This window comes from Taudactylus pleione, unplaced genomic scaffold (assembly GCF_031769625.1).
Source record: "Taudactylus pleione unplaced genomic scaffold, aTauple2 ptg001047l, whole genome shotgun sequence".
Classification (NCBI taxonomy): Eukaryota; Metazoa; Chordata; class Amphibia; order Anura; family Myobatrachidae; genus Taudactylus; species Taudactylus pleione.
In genome coordinates, this window is record NW_028285448.1 from 1 (window position 1) to 26,206 (window position 26,206).

The window sequence follows — 26,206 nt, forward strand, 5'->3', positions numbered from 1 at the left end:
CTCTCTCGCTCTCCCCCCCTCTCTCTCTCCCCCCCCTCTCTCTCTCCTCTCCGCCCCCTCTCTCTCCTCTCCGCCCCCTCTCTCTCTCCCCCCCCTCTCTCTCCTCTCCGCCCCCTCTCTCTCCTCTCCCCCCCCTCTCTCTTCCCCCCCCCCCCTCCCTCACCCTCTCTCTCTCTCTCCCTCCTTGTAGTATCATCCTCATGTCGGAACGGCTGGAAGAGCATAAAGTGGAGCACCAGCTCCTGGAGAACGATGTGCTACAGATGATCTGCACCAACACTGATGTGAAGGAGGAATATGACCGATTGCTGTCTCAGCGCCTCCTAGTGGAGGGAAGGCTTCATGAAGCGGAGCTGGAACATAGGGAACACATTGAGACCATGACAAAGAAGAAAGCCTTGCAGGCCGAGGAGCAGAACACCCTGAACCAGAGGTAGTCACCTGACCCACGGCCCTGTCACATGATGCGGTCCGCGCTGTTTGTGGCTGCGTAAACGTACAGCGGCATGAGAAACTGTATGGAGAGGCCAACAAGCGCTATAGGTCGCAGCGTTACATGGCAATACCTAATTATAAGTATAGCAATTACAGGAGCTTCGCATGGGTCCATTATTAGAGATACGTTTGTTTTTATGGAGGGAAATGTATTAGGAGTCACTGCCAGGAGCCAAATGCTGATGCCGCACACCCACTGGCATTTGTGCCATGTGGTTTACTAGCGTCATCGGAACCGGTGTTATACACATTGGCGTTTGCCAGATTTGCGTTGTTTTTCTTGCTTTTACAGTAGGTATACACATTGCGGCAGCTGGCAGTGGGCTCAGTACCCGTAGACCTACTAATATTTCAGCTTGTAAATGCAACAAAAAAACCCTCTGCCACTGTGACCCGGCCTCCGTGTACACAACAGGATTTATAAAGGAAGAATTTCAGCTTTTCTACGGGATGTAGTTATGAGAATCCTGCCAAGGGATTAATCCCGACGCCAGCCCGAACTAAGGTAAATCCGGGGCGCCCTTAGCGTTAGCCGTGGGGGGAGGGGGGGGGGGGGATTACGGTTAGTCACCCCTAGGGGGGGAGGTTTAGGGTTAGGCACCCCCCCGGGAGGGTTAGATTTAGGCAGCGGTAAGAGGGGGTTAGGGTTAGGCACCACTAAGGGAGGGTTAGGCGGGGACAGGAGGGTTAGGATACTTACCCTGTCCCCGTTTACATTTCAATCCCATTCCCTTTTCTACAGCCTGAAGGTTTATCTGCGGTACAGTCTACACGATATTATTGATCCAACATAAAAAGGGACTAGTATTTTATTGCCTGCCGTATCCAGCTCTTGTCTAGGACCATTGGTAATATGGGATTATTTTTCTATGATCTCTAACTGCAAATCATCGGCTGTGGGTGAATCATCGGCTATGAGTGCTCCCTTTTAATAGGAAAAATAAGGAAATTAAGGGGACACTGTGACTCTGGGTTTAGTGGAGAGGCTGAGGAATAGGCACTAGATAGTTGAGCTGAAACTCCCCCTACCTTTAAACTAGGGGTGGGCAACAAGCGACCCCGCACTGTTGTAGAACTACCCATCCCAGCATACCCTGCCATCGTTTTTGCTATTTGACCATTCTAAAACTGTTGCACGGGATGCTGGGATGTGTAGTTCAAAACAGCTTGAGAACCACTAATTGGCCACCCTTGTCTTAAACCCTCCCACCTCCTCCAGCTAGTCAGTTTTTTTATTTTTTATTTAGTGCCTGCAGGAGAAAGCTCGCAGATAGGAGCTGCAGTTTTTTATTTTAATCTCTAGACTCCTGATTTTATGGTACTGAAGCAGTATCATTTGCCTTGCTTCCACTACTGAGCTCTACAGCATCTGCTCTCGCAGCAACAGCTGCTTTGGAGTAAATCGGGCCGTCGCTTGGAGTGGCAATTGTTCCCTCAGGCCCGTCAGTCCTTGATTTGGTGGATTCGCTCCCCCAATCTGCCCAGATGTTGTCAGTTCTCAATATGGGACTGGACCCTGGTCACAACGGATCAGAGGGCCTAATTCAGAGTCGATGGTGCCCTAATGCGCATTTGCACGACGGAGGGAGCTCCGTTGTGTGCATGCGTGAGGCCCGGCGAGCGACAGCCAAGCTGTTGCTCCGGGTCTCGCACCAAAGGGGGCATGCTGTCGATGGTGACTGACAGCACGCCACCTTTGGTGGGCGTGCCGGGGGCATGGCTGCCAGACGGAAGCGTTCCCATGGGAACGCCTACCGTCTGGGTCCGGCCCCACTGACATCAGTAGTGATGTCAGTGGGAGTGATTTTGGCTCTGAGCCAAAATCACTCCTGGGCTTGCGGCAGCGAGACCCTACCGCAGGTTCTCGTCGCAAGCCCGATGGTCTTGACCAGCGCGACCATCATCATGGACGCTCGCTATAGCTGTGGGTGGTATACCACAGCTATGCGAGCGTCCAAGAGGTCGCTCCATTTTTAGGTAGGAGGGCACTGATTCAGAGCGAGCGCTCTAGTCAGAGCGTCCGGCTCTGAATCAGGCCCAGAGTCCAGTTGGACAATGCCACGGCTGTGGCGTATATCAACCCCTAGGACGGAACAAGGAGTGAACTGGCAATAGCTGAGATTACTTGAATCCTGCAGTGGGTGGAGAGGTTTGTTCCGGCCATTTCTACCATCTTTATTCCAGGGGTGGAAAATTAGGAGGCTGATTTCTTCTGCCGGCACAGAGTGCACCAGGACACGTTCCACCTGATTGTAGAATGCTGGGATCTCCCAGACATCATCCTCTAGGTGTCCAGATTGAGCAAGAAGTTGCCTCATTACGGAGCTTGGTCCAGAGATCCTCAGGCGGTCTTTGTAGACGCTCTCACTGAAGAATGGTCTTTTCATCTAGGCTACCTGTTCACACCCTTTGGACCGTGCCTGCACCCAGATTTGCCTCGGCTAGCTTTGTCGGCGTGGCACTTGAAACTAACATCTTAAGGTCTAATGGCATTTCTGTGACTGTTACGAAGACCTTTAAGCCAACCAGAGCTGCCACTTACCACTGGGCGTGGAGAGCTTACATTGGTTTGTGTGAGCACCGAGGCGTTTCTGCTTCTCGGTTTCTCTTACCGCACCTCCTTTGCTTTTATACATGAGGATTTATCTTAGGGTCTTCACCTCTCCTCATTGTGGGGTCAGGTTTCTGCCTTAACAGTCCTTTATCAGACACGTCTGGCTTTATTTCCGTATGTTCACAGACAAGAGGTACTGCTTGGGCAGCCGCTGTATATTCCACTCGTTCCCCCCTTGGGACCTAAATTGAGTCTTGGAGGCGAGCTCCTGGAGTCAGTGGAATTGCGTTAGTGCCTTTTCTTCTGGTCATTGCCTCTGCTTGGCGGGTCCCGGAATTAGGGGCATTATCAGGCAGTTCTCCTCTTCTGATTTTTCACTCTGACTGCGATGCTTTGTACTAGGCCATCTATCAGCCTAAAGTGGTTTCTCACTTCCATCTGAATCATTGTTTTACCAGCTATCGTCCTTCTGATCCTGCTAGCCCTCTCCGCTTCCTGGATGTTGTCGGGGCGTTGCGGATTTATGTTGACTGAACGGCGGTGGTTGGGAAGTTGGCTTGTCTCTTGTGCCTCTGAGTGAGTCTTGGGCGGCATGACAGGATGCCTCGGCTGAGCTTGTGTGCAGAGCGGCGATTTGGTCCTGTGTGCGCACGTTTGTTGCCAAAGTTGCGAGGTTTATTTGTTAGGTTTTGTGCATGGCTCAGCCTGTGTGCGCCCCCTTTTCTTGATGCTTGCTTTGGGAAGTCCCAAATTCACAGTATCCTCAAGAGGTGAAAAAAGAAAATTTTTCTGTACTCGCCATAAATTTAATTCCGTTGAGACAATCTGGGGTATATTGCGTTCCCTCCCTTGCTTGTGCCTCTGGCACTTTGTGTTCTTCTTTCTTTGTCAGATAAATCAATGACTGGCTGGAGGAGGTGGGAGGGATTTAGGGGAGGGGGAGGTTCCGCTCCAATAGTTACCTATTTATTGCCTATTCCTCAGCCTCCCCAGTAAACCCAGCGTCACTGTGTCCCCCAGATGGACTCTGAGGAATTGATTTTACGATTAGTACAGAAAGTCTCTTTTTAAACACGTACAAGGTCGCAGGAGAAGCGCAACGGAACTTGGCGTGATAATGAGCCGCAGCCGCTGTATGGTAGCGCTTCATGTACAGATTCAGACTCATTCGCACACAAATGTCGCACATCACATTGATCGGGTAATCCTGCAGAGCAGTTTTATTTGTGTTAGTAAAATGCACATATTGAGCGAGAACGACGCTTGGCCGAGTCTCCTGGGGCCTTGCACGCCGTTGGGGGCTGTTTTTGGCGTGGCTGAAGCAATGGGAGGTGATGTACTGAGTCACACTACACCGCCCATCTGACGCCTGGTCACTTTCATCTACGATAGTTTCGCCTCATCTGTCCCCAGTATAAATTTTATCCATTTCATTTAAGATTTTGCAGATTTTCTACAAACGCTGACAGGTGGCACCAATGACGGTGTGATAAACAGGGGGGGGGATTCCGAGGGGAAAATGGGAGCCACAATGTAGGTAGGATGCTGACACTATAGCCACCGCTGGGTGCGGCACCAAATCCTGCATCATCACCCATACTGGTGTATCAGACTGCGGTGTCACATTTATATACCTCTCTCCACTGATTGGCCTAATCCTAAAATAATTGAATTGCATACTTATCCCATATGGTCAACCCATCTCCCCTCCACATATTAAAAATAATTAGCAAGCTGCAACGCGATCTGGCTTCTTGGCGCCCAGTGACGTACGTAGCCCCTTTAGGCTTTCAGTGTCTTTACGGCTATTTGTAAGATGATCGTTGTTGTGTTTTTGTAGGAGGACGGAGGAGAGATGGACCAAAGTGATCAGAAAAGCATTAAGAAAATCCGTTGGCGCTGAAGGGTGAGTTATGGGTTATGCGCAAAAAGATCATCACCAAGATTGATATCAGATAGAAATTGTTAAACTGATTTTACGCTCAGCGGAGTCCCGACATGACCGGTTGGAATCGGTCTCCGCTCTATTGATGTGAGAGCTGACTGCTGTGAAAGGCTCTTGTGGACGCACATAGCGATTCTATGGATGTAATAGCCCCGACAGTATCCCATGGGACATGGTAGTAATTGCATTAGTAGCAATCTGGCACGTTATTCTGAATGGTATATGAAGGGTTAAAGCGATCCTATACAGGAAAATAACTGCTTTATGTAACCCAACCATGACCATAGATATACATAGAACATTGTCCCAGCTGCTCTGCCTCTTTCTTTTATTAATGGATTATTGTCCAGTTATGTTACATGTTCCGTCATTGTTGTGATTCCCGCTACATCTGCTGGGAGGGTGTTCCGGGTAACTGCTGTACTACTCTTACAGTAAAGTAATATATTGCGGGATTGTTGTACACTAAGGAAGGATAGGAAAGGAAAGCGCTTTGGTTCTACAGAAGAGATATCATATATAGACAATCTAGTATGAAGATGGTGCGGAGACCGGTGATGGGCCTTAGGCCTACTGGTTCCCCCGGTGCTAGCAGTGTTTTCTATCACTGTAAAAGACAAATACCTCCCACCAGGGGCAGATTATATTGTTTCCAATGAATCAGATGATACGTTTAGGTGACGGGGCGTATAGACAATACATTAACATTTCATTTTTAGGTGAATAAATCCATCTGTCTGTACCTGGTGTTGTACATGTGATTCCCTCACATCTGAGATGCATGTAACCGGCTGTGATGCTATAACCTCAGTGGTTAGTGCTCCAGTGGCCAATGGCGTTTATTTTCCTCTTCGGGTTTCATCTCTAATTGTCCCTTTATAGTGCTTAACCCTCCCTCCTGGTGCCTGACCCTAACCGTCCCTTCCAGTGCCTAACCCTAATCCCAACCCCAAAAAACATGTGCCGACCATTTTTTTGTGGCGACCATTTATTTTCAACCATTTTTGTGCCGACCATTTGTCTTTGTCGACCTATTGATTGTCTAACATCTGGTGTCTATCTAGACATTGTCGACCTTTTTACCGTCTGTCTATAGCCCGGAACCCAAGTGATACAGGAATAGAACAGGGAAACGAGGATAATGAGGAATATTCCAAAGTATGTAGCAGAGTAATTGGCTAAACATATAGAGATACTGAAAATAATATCTGCTAAAGAGATAAATCAAACCTTATCCTAAAGTTCATATAGCTGATCCTATAGGGCCAGTGCAAGGTGAGCTACGGAATCTTAGTTGAAGAAAAGCTGAGCACAGTATGTTCTTACCAGACATTGGGCCATACTGACCCATACACCGTGCCGGGCACCTGGCTAAGATGGCGTCCATCCATGTGTGCCGCGGGAGCCAGGTTCCTGTATATATAAACCATTATCCCCTACAATCAGACATAACTGGCTCAGGGTCTGCTTCAGAGATTTTCGCAGAGACTATGTTTACACAGCGTTCCTTGGTGGTAATGGGGGGGGGGTTAGATAAAGGCAGGTGCGTTGGGCTGTTTAAACGCTGTTACATGGGCATATATAAATTAGCCATTGCGTTCTCCTGCGCAGCATTAGAGCGCGTCAGGAGAGCTGCAGTGTTTGCGGCTGGTCAGACCTGCCTTACATGCTGCATGGCTGGCCAGTGTGCGTCCATGTCACCGATGTTTGCGCTGTTGTACGGCATTGGACGGATGTGAGCAGGCAGCAGCGGGCGTCCCTATGCTCGGGGAAGCTTTGGAAGGCATCAGCATATCTTCGCCAGCGGCGTCACTAGCGGGTGTCACCCTTCAAGGGGGTGATACCAAAAAGAGCAGCACACACACCTGCGGGCCTCACCCCATCCACAGATACATCCGCTGCCCACACCCCCCCCCTTCCCCGGCACCACCGCACCCCCGCTAACTCCAAACAGGCTGGCCCTGCACGCCACCGCCGGGGGACAGTTCATTCTCTCACCGCGGCCGGCGTCCAGAGCCACACACAGGCACAGAGCATCTCTCTCTGCCTGTGTGTGGCTCTGGCCGCCGGCCGTGGTGATGTCATCACGCACGTGGCACACCGGCTCCGCTTGGGGTTCTGGGAGGGAGGGAAGAGAAGGAGGTGTGCGCCCGGCCACCCTAAGTGCAAGCCAGCCTGGACATCGTGAATAGAGGTAAATAGTACCTCACAGGGGAGGGGGCACAGCATAAGGGGCATTACTGGGGGCGTTCTGGGGCCACTGCATAGGACCACTACTGGGGCTACTGTATAGGGGGCACAGTATAAGGGCACTACTGTCTGGGGGCACTGCATAAGGGGAACTCCTGGGGGTATTGTGTAAGGGCCACTACTGGGGGCACTGCCTAAGAGCACTACTGGGGGCACTGCCTAAGAGCACTACTGGGGGCACTACCTAAGATCACTACTGGGGGCACTGCCTAAGATCACTACTGGGGGCACTGCCTAAGATCACTACTGGGGGCACTGCCTAAGAGCACTACTGGGGGCACTGCCTAAGAGCACTACTGGGGGCACTGCCTAAGAGCACTACTGGGGGCACTGCCTAAGAGCACTACTGGGGGCACTGCCTAAGAGCACTACTGGGGGCACTGCCTAAGAGCACTACTGGGGGCACTGCCTAAGAGCACTACTGGGGGCACTGCCTAAGAGCACTACTGGGGGCACTACTGGGGGCACTGCCTAAGGGCACTACTGGGGGCACTGCCTAAGGGCACTACTGGGGGCACTGCCTAAGGGCACTACTGGGGGCACTGCCTAAGGGCACTACTGGGGGCACTGCCTAAGGGCACTACTGGGGGCACTGCCTAAGGGCACTACTGGGGGCACTGCCTAAGGGCACTACTGGGGGCACTGCCTAAGAGCACTACTGGGGGCACTGCCTAAGAGCACTACTGGGGGCACTGCCTAAGATCACTACTGGGGGCACTGCCTAAGGGCACTACTGGGGGCACTGCCTAAGAGCACTACTGGGGGCACTGCCTAAGAGCACTACTGGGGGCACTGCCTAAGGGCACTACTGGGGGCACTGCCTAAGGGCACTACTGGGGGCACTGCCTAAGAGCACTACTGGGGGCACTGCCTAAGAGCACTACTGGGGGCACTGCCTAAGAGCACTACTGGGGGCACTGCCTAAGAGCACTACTGGGGGCACTGCCTAAGATCACTACTGGGGGCACTGCCTAAGAGCACTACTTTGGGCACTGCCTGGGGGCACTGCCTAAGGGCCCTACTGGGGGCACTGCCTAAGGGGCACTACTGGGGGCATTGCGTAAGGGGCACTGCGTAAGGGGCACTGCGTAAGGGGCACTACTGGGGGCACTGCGTAAGGGGCTCTAATAGTGGAGGCATTGCATAAAGGACTGTAATACAGGGGGCATTGCATATTGGGCACTACTAAAGGGATGCAGATTGATCAATGTCCATTGATCAATCTGCATTTCAATCAGCTGACCAATTGGCTCAGATGTAGGCCAGTGTCTTAATCACTGAAAATCACAGAGAAAAATGAGGCGCTATCAGGAGAGCTGCTGGTGTAGGGATTGTCACTCCCTAAAGGTAGGTATAAAACAAAGAAAATAACCAGCGTTATATGTGAATAAATAAATACTACTTGATGGATGGTTATAGATTTAAAAATGGGTTGTAATTTATTAAGCTAATTAGCACTTAAAAAATATGTATATAACGTATATATTCTCAAATGGACACATACAATAAGTGTCTAAGACATACAAACATTTAAGACATGACATATATGGATGAATGGGTACAGATATGTCTCTCTCTAAATGTCCCACAGTATCAATGGTAATTACCCCAAAAGGCAATGAACTTATTAGATAAACAGTTCAGAGTGGTCCCATCAGGGAGATTTGCAAGCTTAGCCACAGTGGTATAGATGTGTGGCTACACCACTTTACCAGTTCTTGATAGTAATGGCTGTTTGGGATCCAGCAGAGATGAAATTTGTAGGCTGAAGCACAATGATGAGGAAACGTCCAGGGCTGCAGGGGTAAATCCAAAGTACAATGTCCGGGTGGAGAGTGTATATCAAATGTTCCAAATAAAGCACAAAGGTCCAGATATTGTGTGGTGGAAGGTCTCTCAACGCGTTTCGCTGATCAATGACCGCTCAGCTTCATCAGGAGTATGAAGTGTATGTCAGAAATAAGCTCTTATATACCCAGTGGGTAATTAGACATTCTAAACACATGGAATCAATTAATACAATAAAACACTGCAAAAAAACCCATCCATCAATAAAAACATCTATACAATCATAGGCATAGGGGACCGTCATACTCATAATCCCAGAGTAACAAATATAGATAAATCCTAATACATAAGAGATTACCTTCTCTGATTATCAGTTGAGGAGCTTCCGTAATACCGGACTCCCGATCACGTGATCATCCCAAGTCACGTGATTCGGTATAGTCCAATAGAAAAATAGTAATCACAACACGTCACTGGAACGCAAGCTGGAACTCTGTGCGTTCCGTTCACGTGCCGTGTATAGTCACGTGAGGGAAATCCTCAGCGCATCAGAGGGAATCCGCTGATATGAAAAGCAGGGAAAATCAATCACGTGAGGAAAGTCCCCAACGTGTCCAAAGGGAATCCACTTACAGAGAGAGCAGTATTATGGAAACAAACTATTGAGGTTCCTAACTGTCTGGCTGACACATACCATGGATCTGATTAAACACTATACCTAGGACATAAGTATAAAAATGAAGATAATATAAATAAAAATGAATATAAAAGTAAGATGTGTTCTACCCGTGTGATCATGTGATCACACGAGAAAGAATCCCATCATGAATGAGATCAACTGATAATAAAAATACATCGTAAACAATAAAATGAAATGATATAAATGAATGACCAGATATCATTATGATATAATGATAAATATTAATACACTAAAATTAATAAAATAATAAATATCAGAGTCTTAATCAGCCATCCTATTTCTTTTTTTTTTTTTTAAAACATATTTTTATTGTAAAACCGCAATAAACAATATAACATATTGATCAGAAAATGACAAGACATCAACAGGACCACAACAGTGATGTGCAATACAATGTATCCATGAGGAACGTAACAATACAGGAATTAAAATGGTGGTTCACCTGAAGACAAGGTTTCTTCATTATACCAGGCTGTAAGTTGAACTGCAGCTCGAAGCGTGTCTTTAACCTGAGGTGTTAATGTGTGAACATATGGGAGCCAAATATTAAAGAACTTCTCTGCTTCCTTGTCTTTATTAAGGGATAGTTCTAACCAATCCATATTAAATAGGTGCGTAATTCTAGGTTGTAAAAGACTGAGTGTTAAAGTGTCAGTGGATATCCATTGAGATAATATTGTTTTTTTCGCAGCTGCTGCAATCTTTGCTAGTAATAGACGGGCACCTCCAGGGGCACAGGATGATCCAGATGATGGTACAATATCCCACATAGCCCACTCGGGTGTTAGTTCAAAGGCAATTCCCAACTTGGTGGAAATATAGGTGTGTACCAAGGACCAGAACCTCTGTACCTCCGCACAGTGCCACATACAATGCATTAGATCCGCATCAGGTTGACCACATTTAAAACAATTTGAGTCTGTGGAAGTACCTGTGATGAGTCTTAATTTGGGGGTGAAATAGGCACGATGCAATAATTTATACTGCATTTCCGCGTATGAAGCCGAAATTAATTGCTTATTGAGTCTAACAAAAGATTTCAAAATGGTGGATAGGGGTATGTTAGGGAATGTGGAATGCCACTTGGCAAATCCCACCGTCTCCACTTCCAAATTTATTTCCCGGCGTATATAGGTGTATAGCATAGAAGTGGAAAATGACATAGAGAGGCAGCGAGACAGCACATCATCCAAACCATTTTTCCCAGGTATAATGGGAATTTTAGGGAGTAAAGTATTGACATAACTACGTATTTGGAAATATATAAATAAAGGGATTTGGATACAGGGAAATTTTTCCTGTATTTGGTTATGAGAGTAAATAGTCATTGTGGAGAGATCCAATAATTGATATATGTAACTCAATCCCTGTGTGTTCCAGGTTTTGAAAGTCTGTGTTAGAAAACCAGGATCAAACCCTGGGTTATGGCCGATAGGAAGGAACAAGGAGACATTGGGAGGGACTCTCATTTGAGTTCTGGCTCGGCGCCAAGCCAAGCATGTAGTATGTAGTAGTAGATTTTGTGCTACGTGAGGTGGAAAGGACAAGGGTCGTGTGTGTAGCAAACTAGCTAATGGCATTTCAACACTAAAAGATTGCTCTATTAGCGTGTCAGCAAATCCATTTGTTCCTCTAATCCAGTCAATTGCGTATCGGTAATTTGACGCAATAGCATAAGATTTTAAGCAAGGGAGATTAATTCCGCCTAAAGCAGGTGGTTGTCTGAGTTTGAATAATGAAATCCTGGGTTTTTTGTTCGCCCAAATGAACTTGCTGATCGCTTTGTTAATCAATTTTAAATCAGATTCTAAAGGAAGCAAGGGGAGCATCTGAAAAAGATATAAAATCCTAGGAAAAGATATCATTTTAATTAATTGACATCTACCGAGATATGAGAGTGGGAGATGTTTCCATTTTTTAAAATCTAAAAGTGTACGTTGTATTAAAGCAGGGAAATTGACTGAGTATAGGGCGGAGGGATGTGCCGGGATATTAAGGCCTAGGTATTTTAGAGTTGTTTTGGCCCATTTAAATGGGAAAGAATTTTTCCAGTTTTTTGTGACGTCCGAGTGTAGGGCCAAGGCCTCTGTTTTGTTATAATTTATCAAAAAACCAGAGATAATATGGAAGTCTTTCAGGATATGAAGAAGTTTAGGTATGGCAGAATGTGGGTTCTCAAAATACAGTAATAAGTCATCCGCATACGCGGAGACTTTCAAAGTATTATTTCCGATATTTATTCCCTGCCATTGTTGACATAGCAAAAAGGTGCGGATAAGAGGATCTATAGCCAAGTTAAATAATAAAGGAGATAGGGGACAACCCTGTCGGGTTCCCCTATGTAGTCTAAGGGATGGAGTATTCAGGCCGTTAACTGTTAGGAATGCTATAGGGGTGTGGTATATTGTTTTGAATAATGTAATAAATTCGGGACCAAAATTTTGTAGCTGGAAGATGCGCAGTAGGTGGTTCCACGACACCCTATCAAAGGCCTTGTCAGCGTCGCAGCTGACAAGGAGCGTTTGGTTATTTCTCATTTGGTGAGATTTAGTTAATCCTGCAATCAAATGTCGGACGTTGATCACTGAGTGTCGTCCTTTCATAAACCCAGTTTGTGCGGTGTGTATGAGATGTGGCAATACTAATTGTAAACGTTGAGCGATAATACCAGTGAGGATTTTGAAATCCTGGTTGAGCAGAGATATTGGCCTATATGATTGGGTCAGCGTAGGGTCTTTCTCAGGTTTCAAGAGAAGGATAATTCGGGCCTGGTTAAAGTCTGGTGGTGTTGAGGTTCCCTTCAATATTGAATTAAATAAGGAAACTAAATGAGGGGTTACAAGTGGATTTAATATTTTGTAGTACTCGGCACTAAGGCCATCTGGGCCGGGTGTCTTTCCGTTGGCCAGGGACTTGATAGTTAGAGCAACCTCCAACTCCGAAACAGGAGTTGTTAGGGAGTCGCGGGCCTCTTCAGAGAGGGAAGGTAGATTAGCCTCTTTCAAAAAGTTCATCCCCAGAACAGGGTTATCATCCTGTGCGGAGTATAAGTCTGTGTAATATTGTAAGAAAGAGGCCGCAATGTCCTCGTTGGTATGTAATGATCCTAGGGGACCTTTAAGAGAAAGAATGGGAGAGGATGTTTTCTGACTTCTCACTATATTAGCTAGCAGTTTGCCCGCTTTATTTCCCCAACGGAAATAGCGATGTTTCTGGAAATCTAGATAATATTGGGCTCTTTCAGTGCACAATGTGTCATATAAATTTTTGTTATTCAAATAATTCCGCCGTGTCTCTGTGTTGTTATTTTGCAGCATAATGGCATACGATTGTGATAGGGCGTTACTCAATTCCGTGAAACGTGTGTTAAGTTTACGGCGTTTATGGGAAACATATCCCATAATATGCCCTCTAGCCATCCTATTTCTTAACAGTCTTAAGGACAGCTTGATGAGGTTATGCACAAAGGCCCTCATTCAGAGGCGGTCGCAAGAAGCGACCGCTCGCTCTGAATGAGGGCGGCCGCTTCACTTCTGAAGTGCGGCCTCCTGGTCGCTAGCTAAGCTGTGGGTGCGACCGACCAGGGTGATGGTCGCGATGGTCAAGACCATCGCGGCCATCGGGGCTTGCGACGAGACCCTAAGGTTGGGTCTCGGCAACCGCAAGCCCCAGGGAGCTTCCTGCTCTGATCGAGCAGTAAGCTCCCCACTGACATCACTGGTGACGTCAGTGCGGCCGCCCACAAAGCGACGGAACGCCTCCGTTTGTGTAGCCACCCCCTCGCCCCGCCTACAAAACGGGGCGAGCTGTCGATCAACATCGACAGCCGCCCCTTTTGTAGTGAGCTCCGGAGCGAGAGATTTTCTCTCTCGCTTCGGGGCTTGCGCACGCGCAGGGCCTAAACATCGACCTGGTTGCGAGCGCTCAGCGCTTGCGACCAGGTCTGAATGAAGTCCAAAGTGTGGTTAAACTAAGTGTGATTTCTGAACAGTTAAAAAAACAGTTGAACAAACATTGAACAACATCTAAAACCAGGTAATTACAATATAATTTCATAGAAGTAGTTTGTTTTTTCCCAAAACATTCAAAAATATGAAAAAAAAACCACAATGTATCAAAAACTTCTTTTAATGATCTCACTCCATGGATTCATCTCTAAGGCTACTACATCCTTTACTCTCCCTGCAGCTCATCCTTCTGTACATATTGCTGCCTCATTAATTTACTCTCCTCTTACAAAAACACATGAGCTTTTAACTTATCTATATACACACTGACAATAACATCCACAACCTGTCACCATACAAATCTTTCAGACAAATCCCACAATTATATTTCTCCTTCATCCACTAGGGGACACTGGAGCTTCATGACAGTGGGGTATAGACGGTGGGTTGAGTTGAGCCTGGCACTTTAAAAATCTACAAGTGTGACTGGCTCCTCCCCCTCTATGCCCCATCAACCCCAGTTTTTAGAATGTGCCCGAGTAGAGCCGGTGCACAGGGGCTGTCTCCAGCCCTTATATTTTTATATAGATTTGTAAAAGAATCAAAGGAGTCATCAGCAAGAGGACAGGCAGACTGTTAGCTGCCTGCATCGTGGGAGCCGCCAGAGAGGGGACCACACGGCTACTGCAGCCTGTGTCCGGTCACCCTATGGAGGGGAGGCTGCTTTAGGCAGTTAGGAGTCATCAGACTCAGCGGGGCCCGCCACAGCTACCACTGGCTTGTGTCCGGGTCCCCGCTCTCCCCTCACTGCCCAGCGCTCTGGCCGCAGCAGCCCGGTGAGTAACACACCTCTCCTGACTAGCAGGAGAGGTGAAAATAATCTGCTGGGTCTGAAGTCAGCGCGCGGCTGTCAGTGCCACGCTGGTGTTGTGATAGAACACCGGCGCTGGCTGTTAGGTAGGCGCGCTCACAGCAGTCCTGCCTCTGCGTGCCGGTGCTTGTGTAAAAGGCACCGGCACGGTTATCACTGGCGGCGGTCGTGCCGCTGGCCCCCGCTGTCTGTGCGGGGACACAGAGGGGGAGAGTGAGAACGTCCCCACTGAATAAGTGTATGCCGCGAGCATACAAAGCGGCGGCCATTAGGAGGAGGAGCTTATAGGTCCCTCCTCTTCCTCCTTCACTGCCTGGGCTAGTTTGGCACGCTCTGAACGGGAGTGGCGCCTCAGAGAGACTGAAGGCACTGAGCGGAGGGGGAGAGGAGAAAACTGACAGCTTCTACAGGGGCAAAAAATGGCAGCTGCTCAATCAATCAGGTAGTACTTTTTTCAGGTGCATGAAAGGGAGGGGTCATACCAAGTAGAAAAGAGAGGGGGGGTTAACCCCCTATTGTTCCTCAGCACACTGAATTATACTAGCAACAATATATGAACACTATATGGTAATAGAATTTCAGAGATATTAGTTGCATGCATTTGCAAATACATGGGATGCTGCTAGGCCTCGTCAAGGCTTCTCTGTCACTAGCAGTCCCTACACTAAACGGTTCACGTACAGGCGCAGAGCACCCCAAAACTACGTACAGCCCAGGACCCCCCCAGGGCATCACACGAAAAATGGAAAAAGAGTGACAGTGCAGTGTAAAGTATAGTAGTGTGCAAGTAATTACTAAGTGTTAAGGGGTTAAAATATATGTGAAAAATTACATGAATAATAAACAAACATAAAAAGGTGATGTGAAAAGTAACTATGTGTATTAAGTGGTGATGCCCTCAGGAGGCCCAGCCAGAGCAGCCTCGGCGGCCCTACGCCCAAACGCTCACCCCAAATGTAATGTATGCCAATTAAAGCCTCATAGTAAAGGCACATATATATTTTTGGCAAATGTAAGGCCTCATGATAAAGGCACATACATAAATGCATCCGAATTGAGAGCCAGCTTACCTGGGAGTCACCCCTGGGAACTCCAACTAGCACTACTAGAACCAGCATGCCCTGCTAATGCTGGCTCATTCATGCATCTCATAACCACAAACAAAAAATGGCAGCTGCTCAATCAATCAGGTAGTACTTTTTTCAGGTGCATGAAAGGGAGGGGTCATACCAAGTAGAAAAGAGAGGGGGGGTTAACCCCCTATTGTTCCTCAGCACACTGAATTATACTAGCAACAATATATGAACACTATATGGTAATAGAATTTCAGAGATATTAGTTGCATGCATTTGCAAATACATGGGATGCTGCTAGGCCTCGTCAAGGCTTCTCTGTCACTAGCAGTCCCTACACTAAACGGTTCACGTACAGGCGCAGAGCACCCCAAAACTACGTACAGCCCAGGACCCCCCCAGGGCATCACACGAAAAATGGAAAAAGAGTGACAGTGCAGTGTAAAGTATAGTAGTGTGCAAGTAATTACTAAGTGTTAAGGGGTTAAAATATATGTGAAAAATTACATGAATAATAAACAAACATAAAAAGGTGATGTGAAAAGTAACTATGTGTATTAAGTGGTGATGCCCTCAGGAGGCCCAGCCAGAGCAGCCTCGGCGGCCCTACGCCCAAACGCTCACCCCAAATGTAATGTATGCCAATTAAAGCCTCATAGTAAAGGCACATATATATTTTTGGCAAATGTAAGGCCTCATGATAAAGGCACATACATAAATGCATCCGAATTGAGAGCCAGCTTACCTGGGAGTCACCCCTGGGAACTCCAACTAGCACTACTAGAACCAGCATGCCCTGCTAATGCTGGCTCATTCATGCATCTCATAACCACAAACAAAAAATGGCAGCTGCTCAATCAATCAGGTAGTACTTTTTTCAGGTGCATGAAAGGGAGGGGTCATACCAAGTAGAAAAGAGAGGGGGGGTTAACCCCCTATTGTTCCTCAGCACACTGAATTATACTAGCAACAATATATGAACACTATATGGTAATAGAATTTCAGAGATATTAGTTGCATGCATTTGCAAATACATGGGATGCTGCTAGGCCTCGTCAAGGCTTCTCTGTCACTAGCAGTCCCTACACTAAACGGTTCACGTACAGGCGCAGAGCACCCCAAAACTACGTACAGCCCAGGACCCCCCCAGGGCATCACACGAAAAATGGAAAAAGAGTGACAGTGCAGTGTAAAGTATAGTAGTGTGCAAGTAATTACTAAGTGTTAAGGGGTTAAAATATATGTGAAAACTTACATGAATAATAAACAAACATAAAAAGGTGATATGAAAAGTAACTATGTGTATTAAGTGGTGATGCCCTCAGGAGGCCCAGCCAGAGCAGCCTCGGCAGCCTCGGCGGCCCTACGCCCAAACGCTCACCCCAAATGTAATGTATGCCAATTAAAGCCTCATAGTAAAGGCACATATATATTTTTGGCAAATGTAAGGCCTCATGATAAAGGCACATACATAAATGCATCCGAATTGAGAGCCAGCTTACCTGGGAGTCACCCCTGGGAACTCCAACTAGCACTACTAGAACCAGCATGCCCTGCTAATGCTGGCTCATTCATGCATCTCATAACCACAAACAAAAAATGGCAGCTGCTCAATCAATCAGGTAGTACTTTTTTCAGGTGCATGAAAGGGAGGGGTCATACCAAGTAGAAAAGAGAGGGGGGGTTAACCCCCTATTGTTCCTCAGCACACTGAATTATACTAGCAACAATATATGAACACTATATGGTAATAGAATTTCAGAGATATTAGTTGCATGCATTTGCAAATACATGGGATGCTGCTAGGCCTCGTCAAGGCTTCTCTGTCACTAGCAGTCCCTACACTAAACGGTTCACGTACAGGCGCAGAGCACCCCAAAACTACGTACAGCCCAGGACCCCCCCAGGGCATCACACGAAAAATGGAAAAAGAGTGACAGTGCAGTGTAAAGTATAGTAGTGTGCAAGTAATTACTAAGTGTTAAGGGGTTAAAATATATGTGAAAACTTACATGAATAATAAACAAACATAAAAAGGTGATATGAAAAGTAACTATGTGTATTAAGTGGTGATGCCCTCAGAAGGCCCAGCCAGAGCAGCCTCGGCGGCCCTACGCCCAAACGCTCACCCCAAATGTAATGTATGCCAATTAAAGCCTCATAGTAAAGGCACATATATATTTTTGGCAAATGTAAGGCCTCATGTTTATTATTCATGTAATTGTTCACATATATTTTAACCCCTTAACACTTAGTAATTACTTGCACACTACTATACTTTACACTGCACTGTCACTCTTTTTCCATTTTTCGTGTGATGCCCTGGGGGGGTCCTGGGCTGTACGTAGTTTTGGGGTGCTCTGCGCCTGTACGTGAACCGTTTAGTGTAGGGACTGCTAGTGACAAAGAAGCCTTGACGAGGCCTAGCAGCATCCCATGTATTTGCAAATGCATGCAACTAATATCTCTGAAATTCTATTACCATATAGTGTTCATATATTGTTGCTAGTATAATTCAGTGTGCTGAGGAACAATAGGGGGTTAACCCCCCCTCTCTTTTCTACTTGGTATGACCCCTCCCTTTCATGCACCTGAAAAAAGTACTACCTGATTGATTGAGCAGCTGCCATTTTTTGTTTGTGGTTATGAGATGCATGAATGAGCCAGCATTAGCAGGGCATGCTGGTTCTAGTAGTGCTAGTTGGAGTTCCCAGGGGTGACTCCCAGGTAAGCTGGCTCTCAATTCGGATGCATTTATGTATGTGCCTTTATCATGAGGCCTTACATTTGCCAAAAATATATATGTGCCTTTACTATGAGGCTTTAATTGGCATACATTACATTTGGGGTGAGCGTTTGGGCGTAGGGCCGCCGAGGCTGCTCTGGCTGGGCCTCCTGAGGGCATCACCACTTAATACACATAGTTACTTTTCACATCACCTTTTTATGTTTGTTTATTATTCATGTAATTTTTCACATATATTTTAACCCCTTAACACTTAGTAATTACTTGCACACTACTATACTTTACACTGCACTGTCACTCTTTTTCCATTTTTCGTGTGATGCCCTGGGGGGGTCCTGGGCTGTACGTAGTTTTGGGGTGCTCTGCGCCTGTACGTGAACCGTTTAGTGTAGGGACTGCTAGTGACAGAGAAGCCTTGACGAGGCCTAGCAGCATCCCATGTATTTGCAAATGCATGCAACTAATATCTCTGAAATTCTATTACCATATAGTGTTCATATATTGTTGCTAGTATAATTCAGTGTGCTGAGGAACAATAGGGGGTTAACCCCCCCTCTCTTTTCAGCTTCTACAGGGGGTCTGTAAATACAGAAGGTGGTTTTAACTACTTTCTGGTCCTATTGACTGCTCCTCCCTTATATGCCTGTCTGCCCCTGTTACTGAGTTGCATTATTCTTGAAATTCTGCTCCTCCTATACTGCTCTGCCTGCAATTTGAGTAGCATTATTATTGAAATTCTGCTCCTCCCTTATTGCTCTGTCTGCTCCCATACTTGAGTAGCATTATTATTGTAATTCTGCTTCTCCCTATACTTCTTCTGCATTCCTGAATTGTATGTGGTGCTTGTCTGTGAGTACATGATGACATCCAGGACAGAAAAAACTGCATCACAAAAGCTGTTTGCCTGCACTAAGTGCAGGAAGAAATTTACCCATGCTCGCTCCGAAGGGTCTTCCCTGTGCGAGACGTGTGAAGCAGACAGTGCTAACAAGCAGTCTGTCACTCCCTCCTTCATAAATAGTTTGGCCGGGGTCATGGCGGACCTTTCTTCTGAATTAGCCGCTTCCCGTAGGGAACGGGAGTCTGCCAGAGATCTACCTGGCACATCTCACCCTTCTTTTCTAGCAGAACCAGCGTGGGCTCAGAATTTAGTCCGCTCGGTGAATAGCCTTGCTCAAGCGATGGGTTCTGCGTCTAAAGCTCCTGAAGCTACGGTAAGTCGCTCATCTAAAAAGAGGGCTCTTCCGGCGGTTCTCCAGTCTGATGAGGATTCGGCAGCGGATCACTCGTCTCAGGAGGAAGGGGAGATGCTGGACGAATCAGACGTAGAGACTTACTCACAAGAACCTGAGGCATTGCAAGGTATTGACGCACTCATTCTAGCGGTAAGTGAAGTTCTTAAGATTTCTGGCCGGGAAGCTCCAGAATCGTTAGAAGACTCCTTATTTGCCAGGTCACAGAAGATGGCCGTCACATTCCCTGTTTCTCTCCAGTTGGACGAACAGATGACGGCAGCCTGGCAGAATCCGGACCGTAAATTCCAGATTCCTAAGCGTTTTTTCTCTCTTTACCCATTTCCTGCGGAAAATAGGAAGAGGTGGGAGACCCCGCCACCTGTGGATTCTTCGGTTTCTCGGTTGTCAAAGAAGACCACGTTACCTGTTCCAGGAGCTACTACATTGAAGGAAACCTCAGAGCGGAGATTAGAAACCACTTTGAAATCCATTTATACGGCCGCAGGTGCACTTCTCCGGCCGGCCTTGGTAGGATCTTGGGTCAACAAGGCTGTGGAAAAGTGGGCGGAACAATTGACTGAGGGTCTTAGATCCAGCACTCCGCGGGCAGATCTGATTACCTTGGCAGAACATATTCAGGAGTCTGCTGTATACTTAGGAGACGCCTCCAGAGATATCGGCCAGGTAGGCGTTGGATTTCTGCTTCGGCGGTCTCTGCTCGCCGGGCACTTTGGCTTTGTGCCTGGCAAGCGGATGCGGAGTCAAAAAGAGCAGTGGAAGCTCTTCCTTTCACAGGCGATATTTTATTTGGTCCAGAGCTGGACAAATGGATCTCGCTGGCCACTGGAGGTAAGAGTACTTTTCTACCTTCATCAGCACCTCCTCCGCGTCGCTCGTTTAGGGGACCTTCCTTTCGTTCCTTTCGAGCATCGGCAAGATTTCAGGGACGATCGCGAGGTTCGTCTTCAGCGGGGCGAGGAGGCCGTGCTAGAGGATGTCAAGCAAATATTGCCCGCCGTCCAGATCCCAAGCCAGCAGACAAGCCTGTGGCATGACTGGCTCCCATCCCATCTCGGAAATCCGAAGGTGGGGGCTCGCCTCCAGCGTTTCTCGGAGGTTTGGAGACGGACTTCTCCAGACACTTGGGTTCGAAATCTGGTATCTCAAGGTTACAAGATCGAGTTCGCTTTCACTCCTCCTGGGCGTTATTTTACAACAGGTTTGCCCGTCGATCCCTTGAAGCAACTAATTTTGCGTCAAGCGATCGAGAAACTTTTGCTGGCCGAGGTCCTTGTGGCGGTTCCCACTGCACAAAGACAACAAGGGTTTTACTCAAACCTTTTTGTGGTTCCGAAACCAGATGGGTCAGTCAGACCCATTCTGAATCTGAAATACTTGAACCAGTATCTTTCATTTCACAGGTTCAAGATGGAATCTCTCCATTCTGTCATTGCGGGACTAGAGGCAGAAGAGTTTCTGGTGTCGATAGATATCAAGGACGCCTATCTGCATGTCCCAATTTGGGTTCCTCACCAGGCTTTCCTCAGATTTGCCATCATGGAAGCTCATTTCCAGTTTCAGGCCCTGCCATTCGGTCTCTCGTCAGCTCCCAGGGTATTCACCAAAGTGATGGCCGTCATGGTGTCTCACTTGCGCTCTCTGGGGGTGACGATAGTTCCGTACCTAGACGATTTACTCATCAAGGCTCCGACGGCAGAAGTCCTTTTACACCAAGTGTCCCTTACACATCAGATTCTCATGGATTGTGAACTTCCAGAAGTCTCAGTTGATGCCGTCCCAGAGACTTCAGTTCCTAGGAATGATTCTAGACACTGTTCTGCTTCGTATATTCTTGCCAAGGGACAAGGCCATAGCCATACAGGAGCTGGTTCGTCTAGTGCTCAGACCCAGGAAAGTATCTGTGCATCTTTGCATCCGTCTCCTGGGGAAAATGGTGGCTTCCTTCGAGGCCATCCAATTCGGCAGATTTCACTCCAGAATATTTCAACTGGATCTTCTGTCTCAGTGGTCCGGGTCCCACCTACAGATGCATCGGCTGGTGCGTCTGTCTCCCCGGTCCCGCATATCCTTGCTCTGGTGGCTTCGGACGGAGCATCTGTTAGCGGGTCGGCGCTTCGGGAATTGGACCTTGGTCACCACGGACGCCAGCCTCCGCGGATGGGGAGCGGTGGTTCTGGACAATCACTTCCAGGGGCTTTGGTCGCAGCAGGAGTCCCTCTTACCAATCAATGTTCTCGAACTGCGGGCAGTCTACAGAGCTTTGATACAGGCTGCTCCTCTGTTACGAGGACTTCCGGTTCGGATACAATCCGACAACGCCACGGCAGTGGCATACATAAATCGCCAAGGGGGAACCCGCAGTCGGATGGCAATGAGAGAAGCCAGTCGCATCCTTCTGTGGGCAGAAAGACACGTAGAGGTAATTTCCGCAGTGTTTATTCCGGGGGTCGACAACTGGGAAGCGGACTACCTCAGTCGTCAGGATCTTCATCCCGGGGAGTGGTCCCTTCATCCCGAGGTCTTTCATCAACTGGTTTGCAGATGGGGGAAGCCACAGATAGACCTGATGGCATCTCGGATAAATCATCAACTACCCCTTTACTGCTCCAGGACCATGGATCCGGCAGCGGTGGGAGCGGATACTTTACTGATCCCTTGGCCGTACAGCCTTGTGTACCTGTTCCCACCGTTTCCGCTCCTCCCTCGGATTCTCAAGCGGATCAAACGAGAGTCGTCCACCGTCATCCTAGTGGCTCCGGATTGGCCTCGTCGGGTTTGGTACTCCGATCTTTTATTCCTTCTGGCAGACGAACCTTGGCCTCTTCCGCTACGATCGGACCTTCTACAACAGGGTCCATGTGTGTACCCGGATTTACGGCGGCTTCGTTTAACGGCGTGGCTATTGAGTCCGCCATCCTAAGAAGCCATGGAGTTCCTAGGTCGGTCATTCCTACCATGCTTAGGGCTAGAAAACCGGTAACATCAGCGCATTATCATCGCATTTGGAGGGCTTATATCTCCTGGTGTGAAGGTCGTGGATCCTCCACTTCCTCTTTTCATTTACCACGTCTTCTTCTTTTTCTTCAAAAAGGCCTCGATGCGGGGTTACGATTGGGATCGCTTAAAGTGCAGATTTCTGCTCTTTCAATTTTTTTCCAGCGTCGCCTAGCTCTGATTCCGGAGGTTCAGACCTTTTTTCAAGGGGTACTTAGAATTCAGCCCCCCTTTGTGCCACCCACGGCTCCTTGGGACCTGAATCTTGTTTTATCTTTTCTTCAGTCATCCACCTTTGAGCCTTTGCAGGAGGTGGAATTGAAGTATTTGACTTGGAAGATGATCCTTTTATTGGCCCTGGCTTCGGCCAGACGTGTGTCTGAACTTGGAGCCTTGTCCTGCCATTCCCCTTACTTGATTTTTCACGAAGATCGGGCGGAACTTCGTACCCGGCCTTCCTTTTTGCCCAAGGTGGTCTCGGGTTTTCATCTGAATCAGCCGATTGTAGTGCCAGCGTTGTCGGACTCTTCTGGGGATTCTCACTCCTTGGATGTGGTTCGGGCACTTCGCATTTATGTGTCCCGTACTGAGGGGCTACGTAAATCAGAGGCTCTATTCGTCCTTTATGATGCCAATCGGCGTGGTTGGCCTGCGTCTAAACAAACTTTGGCCAGGTGGATTCGTCTGACTATTCGTCAGGCATATGTTGCTTCTGCTCGACCACCGCCGGTATCCATTTCTGCGCATTCTACGCGCTCTGTGGGTACTTCTTGGGCGGCACGTAGAGGTGTCTCGGCTTCACAGCTTTGTAGGGCAGCGACGTGGTCTTCGGTTCATACTTTTGTACGTTTCTACAGATTTTACACTTTTGCGGCTTCTGCTTCAAATTTTGGTCGTAGTGTCTTGCAGGGCGTTCAGCACTCTCCCCCCCCAGGAGGGTAGCTTTGGGACGTCCCCACTGTCATGAAGCTCCAGTGTCCCCTAGTGGATGAAGGAGAAAACAGGATTTTGGTACTTACCGTTAAATCCATTTCTCCGATTCCACAGGGGACACTGGACGCCCACCCAGTGCTTCTTGCCTGTTCTCAGTTGCTTGTTCTGCTTCAGTTCTGTTGCAGTTTTGTCTGTTTTTATTGTGTGACTGTTTATCACTGCAGCCTGCTGTGTTCTTGCAGTGTGTCAGTATGTTGGATGTTTCTTTTCCTGTTCTCCTTCTCTGTTCTTCAGTCTGTTCTCCGTCTCCTCTCGGGCTCAGTTCTTTAAAACTGGGGTTGATGGGGCATAGAGGGGGAGGAGCCAGTCACACATGTAGATTTTTAAAGTGCCAGGCTCAACTCAACCCACCGTCTATACCCCACTGTCATGAAGCTCCAGTGTCCCCTGTGGAATCGGAGAAATGGATTTAACGGTAAGTACCAAAATCCTGTTTTTTATCTCTCTCTCCTGTTGCTCCTATTAGCTGGTGACATATCTCCAAATCCAGGCCCGACCCAGATTCCAAACCCGCAACAAGCTATAAATTAAGGCTAACCTCATAAACATTGCGTGCCTCCCTTCACCCACCAAGTCACTAAAATGTGCCTTATGGAATGCACGCTCTGTCTGCAACAAACTAACATCCATCCACGACCTCTTTATTTCAACTAACCTCAACCTTCTGGCAATAACAGAAACATGGCTCACACAATCAGACACTGGGCCTGATTCAGAGCCGGACGCTATTTGCGCTCGCTCGTTCAGAAAAAGGGGGTGGCTATTCAAATGAACCATTCGCTCTTTGCGGTCTGTTGACGCCTCCATGTCTGAACGAGCGAACAAAACATGCGGACGTTTATTTGAAAAATACGCCCCCTGGCCGCTCGCATCATACGTCATGTCCGCTATTTATTAGATTAATCAAGTACATTGAACAGCGTATGAACTGCTCGCTATTCTTGTGGCTGGTTTTGGCTACCACTATATTGCGAGCAGTTCTGACTATAAAACAACCCAGTGACGTGGTCAATGACGCTGCTGTATTAATTATGCACACCCATAAAACGCCCGTTTTGACCTTTAAGCACGCCTGCGTTCTGATCTCCACTCCCCGTTTTCAAGCACCTTCCCCTGTTACCACCCACATACGCCTCCTCATGTCACTCAAAATAGCAGGCATTCGCTATATAGCGAACAAACAATTTCCAGCCACACTGACTGGTTCGCGCATGCGTATTACAAACCGTACGCATGCGCAGATGGGCGAACATCGTTCGGAACGAGCGTACTGCCGCTTACGAGCAGCTCTGAATCAGGCCCCCTGTCTCTCCTGCTGCACTATCACATGGTGACCTACACTTCTCACACACCTCCAGGCCTGGTAATTGTAAAGGAGGTGGGGTAGGAATATTACTCTCCCAATTTGTTACATACACAGTTCTCCCACAGGTACCTTCACTCACATTTACATCATTAGAAGTACATTCTATAAGGACTTTCACCCCTTTCTCTCTGCGAGTTGCTGCTATCTATCGCCCGCCTGGGCCACCTCAACAATTTCTGGAACATTTTACAGCCTGGCTCCCTCACTTCCTATCCTCAGACATCTCCACCATCATTATGGGTGATTTCAATATCCCCATTGACAGTCCACAATCTCCTCATGCCTTCAGACTACTCTCTCTAACCTCCTCTCTTGGCCTCTCCCAATGGACTGACTCCTCCACTCATCAGGAGGGCCACTGCCTTGATCTTGTAGTCACCAGACTATGCTCAGTTTCTGATGTCACTAATGCTCCTTTCCCTCTCTCAGATCATAACCTTATCACCTGCACACTCTCCTCCATTACATCAACCTCAGTGAAATCAACCAAACCTTCTAAAACCCGCAGAGATATTAATGCTATTAACTTTCAACAACTATCTACCTCTCTACAACAACTATTCTTACCATTATCTGCACTCACTTCTCCTGAGACTACTCACATCACACCTGAACCAGAACCTAGAAAAAAGCCCTTGATGAAGTAGCTCCAGCTACCCATCACACACCACATAGAGTTAGACATCAACTGTGACATTCTAACTTAACGTAAAGTAGAACGTCAGTGTACGAAAGTCACGTACTCTAAGTGACTTCCTCACATATAAGACTATCTACTGGTCTGGACGCTGCCAAACAAACATCTCTTATCTCTGCTCAAGCCTCTAACCCCAAGCAACTTTTTAATACATTTAAACTGCTTCTTACCCCTCCCTCACCCAACCCACCTGCTACTATCTGTGCGCAAGATATTGCTTCCTATTTCAAGGACAAGATTGATAAGATCCAAAATGAAATGGTATGTTCTTCCTCAGCTAGTGACCTGCTCAATTCCTACCTGAACCCTCTGGCACAATCCCTTCATTTGACCCCACAAACAAAGATGAAGTATCTACACTCTTCTCATCCTCCTACTCTATTACCTCTCCTCTAGATCCTATACCCTCAAAAATCAGTAAAGCTCTGTCTCCTGTACTCATCCTAACCCTAACTAAAATCTGTAATCTCTCTCTACTGGCATCTTCCCATCACTGTTCAAGCATGCAGTGATTACTCCCATTCTGAAAAA

General features: G+C 47.6%; 2 protein-coding genes across 2 annotated transcripts in view; both read left to right on the forward strand.

Annotated features, from left to right (window-relative positions):
* Nucleotides 1-196: 196 nt before the first annotated feature.
* On the forward strand, nt 197-10,482 carry LOC148453971 (uncharacterized). Its single transcript, XM_088461437.1, has 3 exons — nt 197-433; nt 4,890-4,955; nt 10,424-10,482. The coding sequence occupies exons 1-3, from the start codon at nt 201-203 to the stop codon at nt 10,440-10,442; spliced, it is 318 nt and encodes a 105-aa protein (XP_088317563.1). The 5' UTR covers nt 197-200; the 3' UTR covers nt 10,443-10,482.
* Nucleotides 10,463-26,206, forward strand: part of LOC148453972 (protein Atg16l2-like) — a 68,833-nt gene continuing 53,089 nt past the window's right edge. Inside the window, exon 1 of the mRNA XM_088461435.1 lies at nt 10,463-10,554. The gene's annotated coding sequence lies outside the window, so the exon portion shown is untranslated. The remainder of the gene's footprint in view (nt 10,555-26,206) is intronic.

Coding starts and splice junctions, on each gene's coding strand:
- LOC148453971 (XM_088461437.1), top strand. CDS start 201: ATGTCGGAACGGCTGGAAGAGCATAAAGTGGAGCACCAGCTCCTGGAG. Junction 434..4,889: donor CAGAACACCCTGAACCAGAG/GTAGTCACCTGA, acceptor GTGTTTTTGTAG/GAGGACGGAGGAGAGATGGA.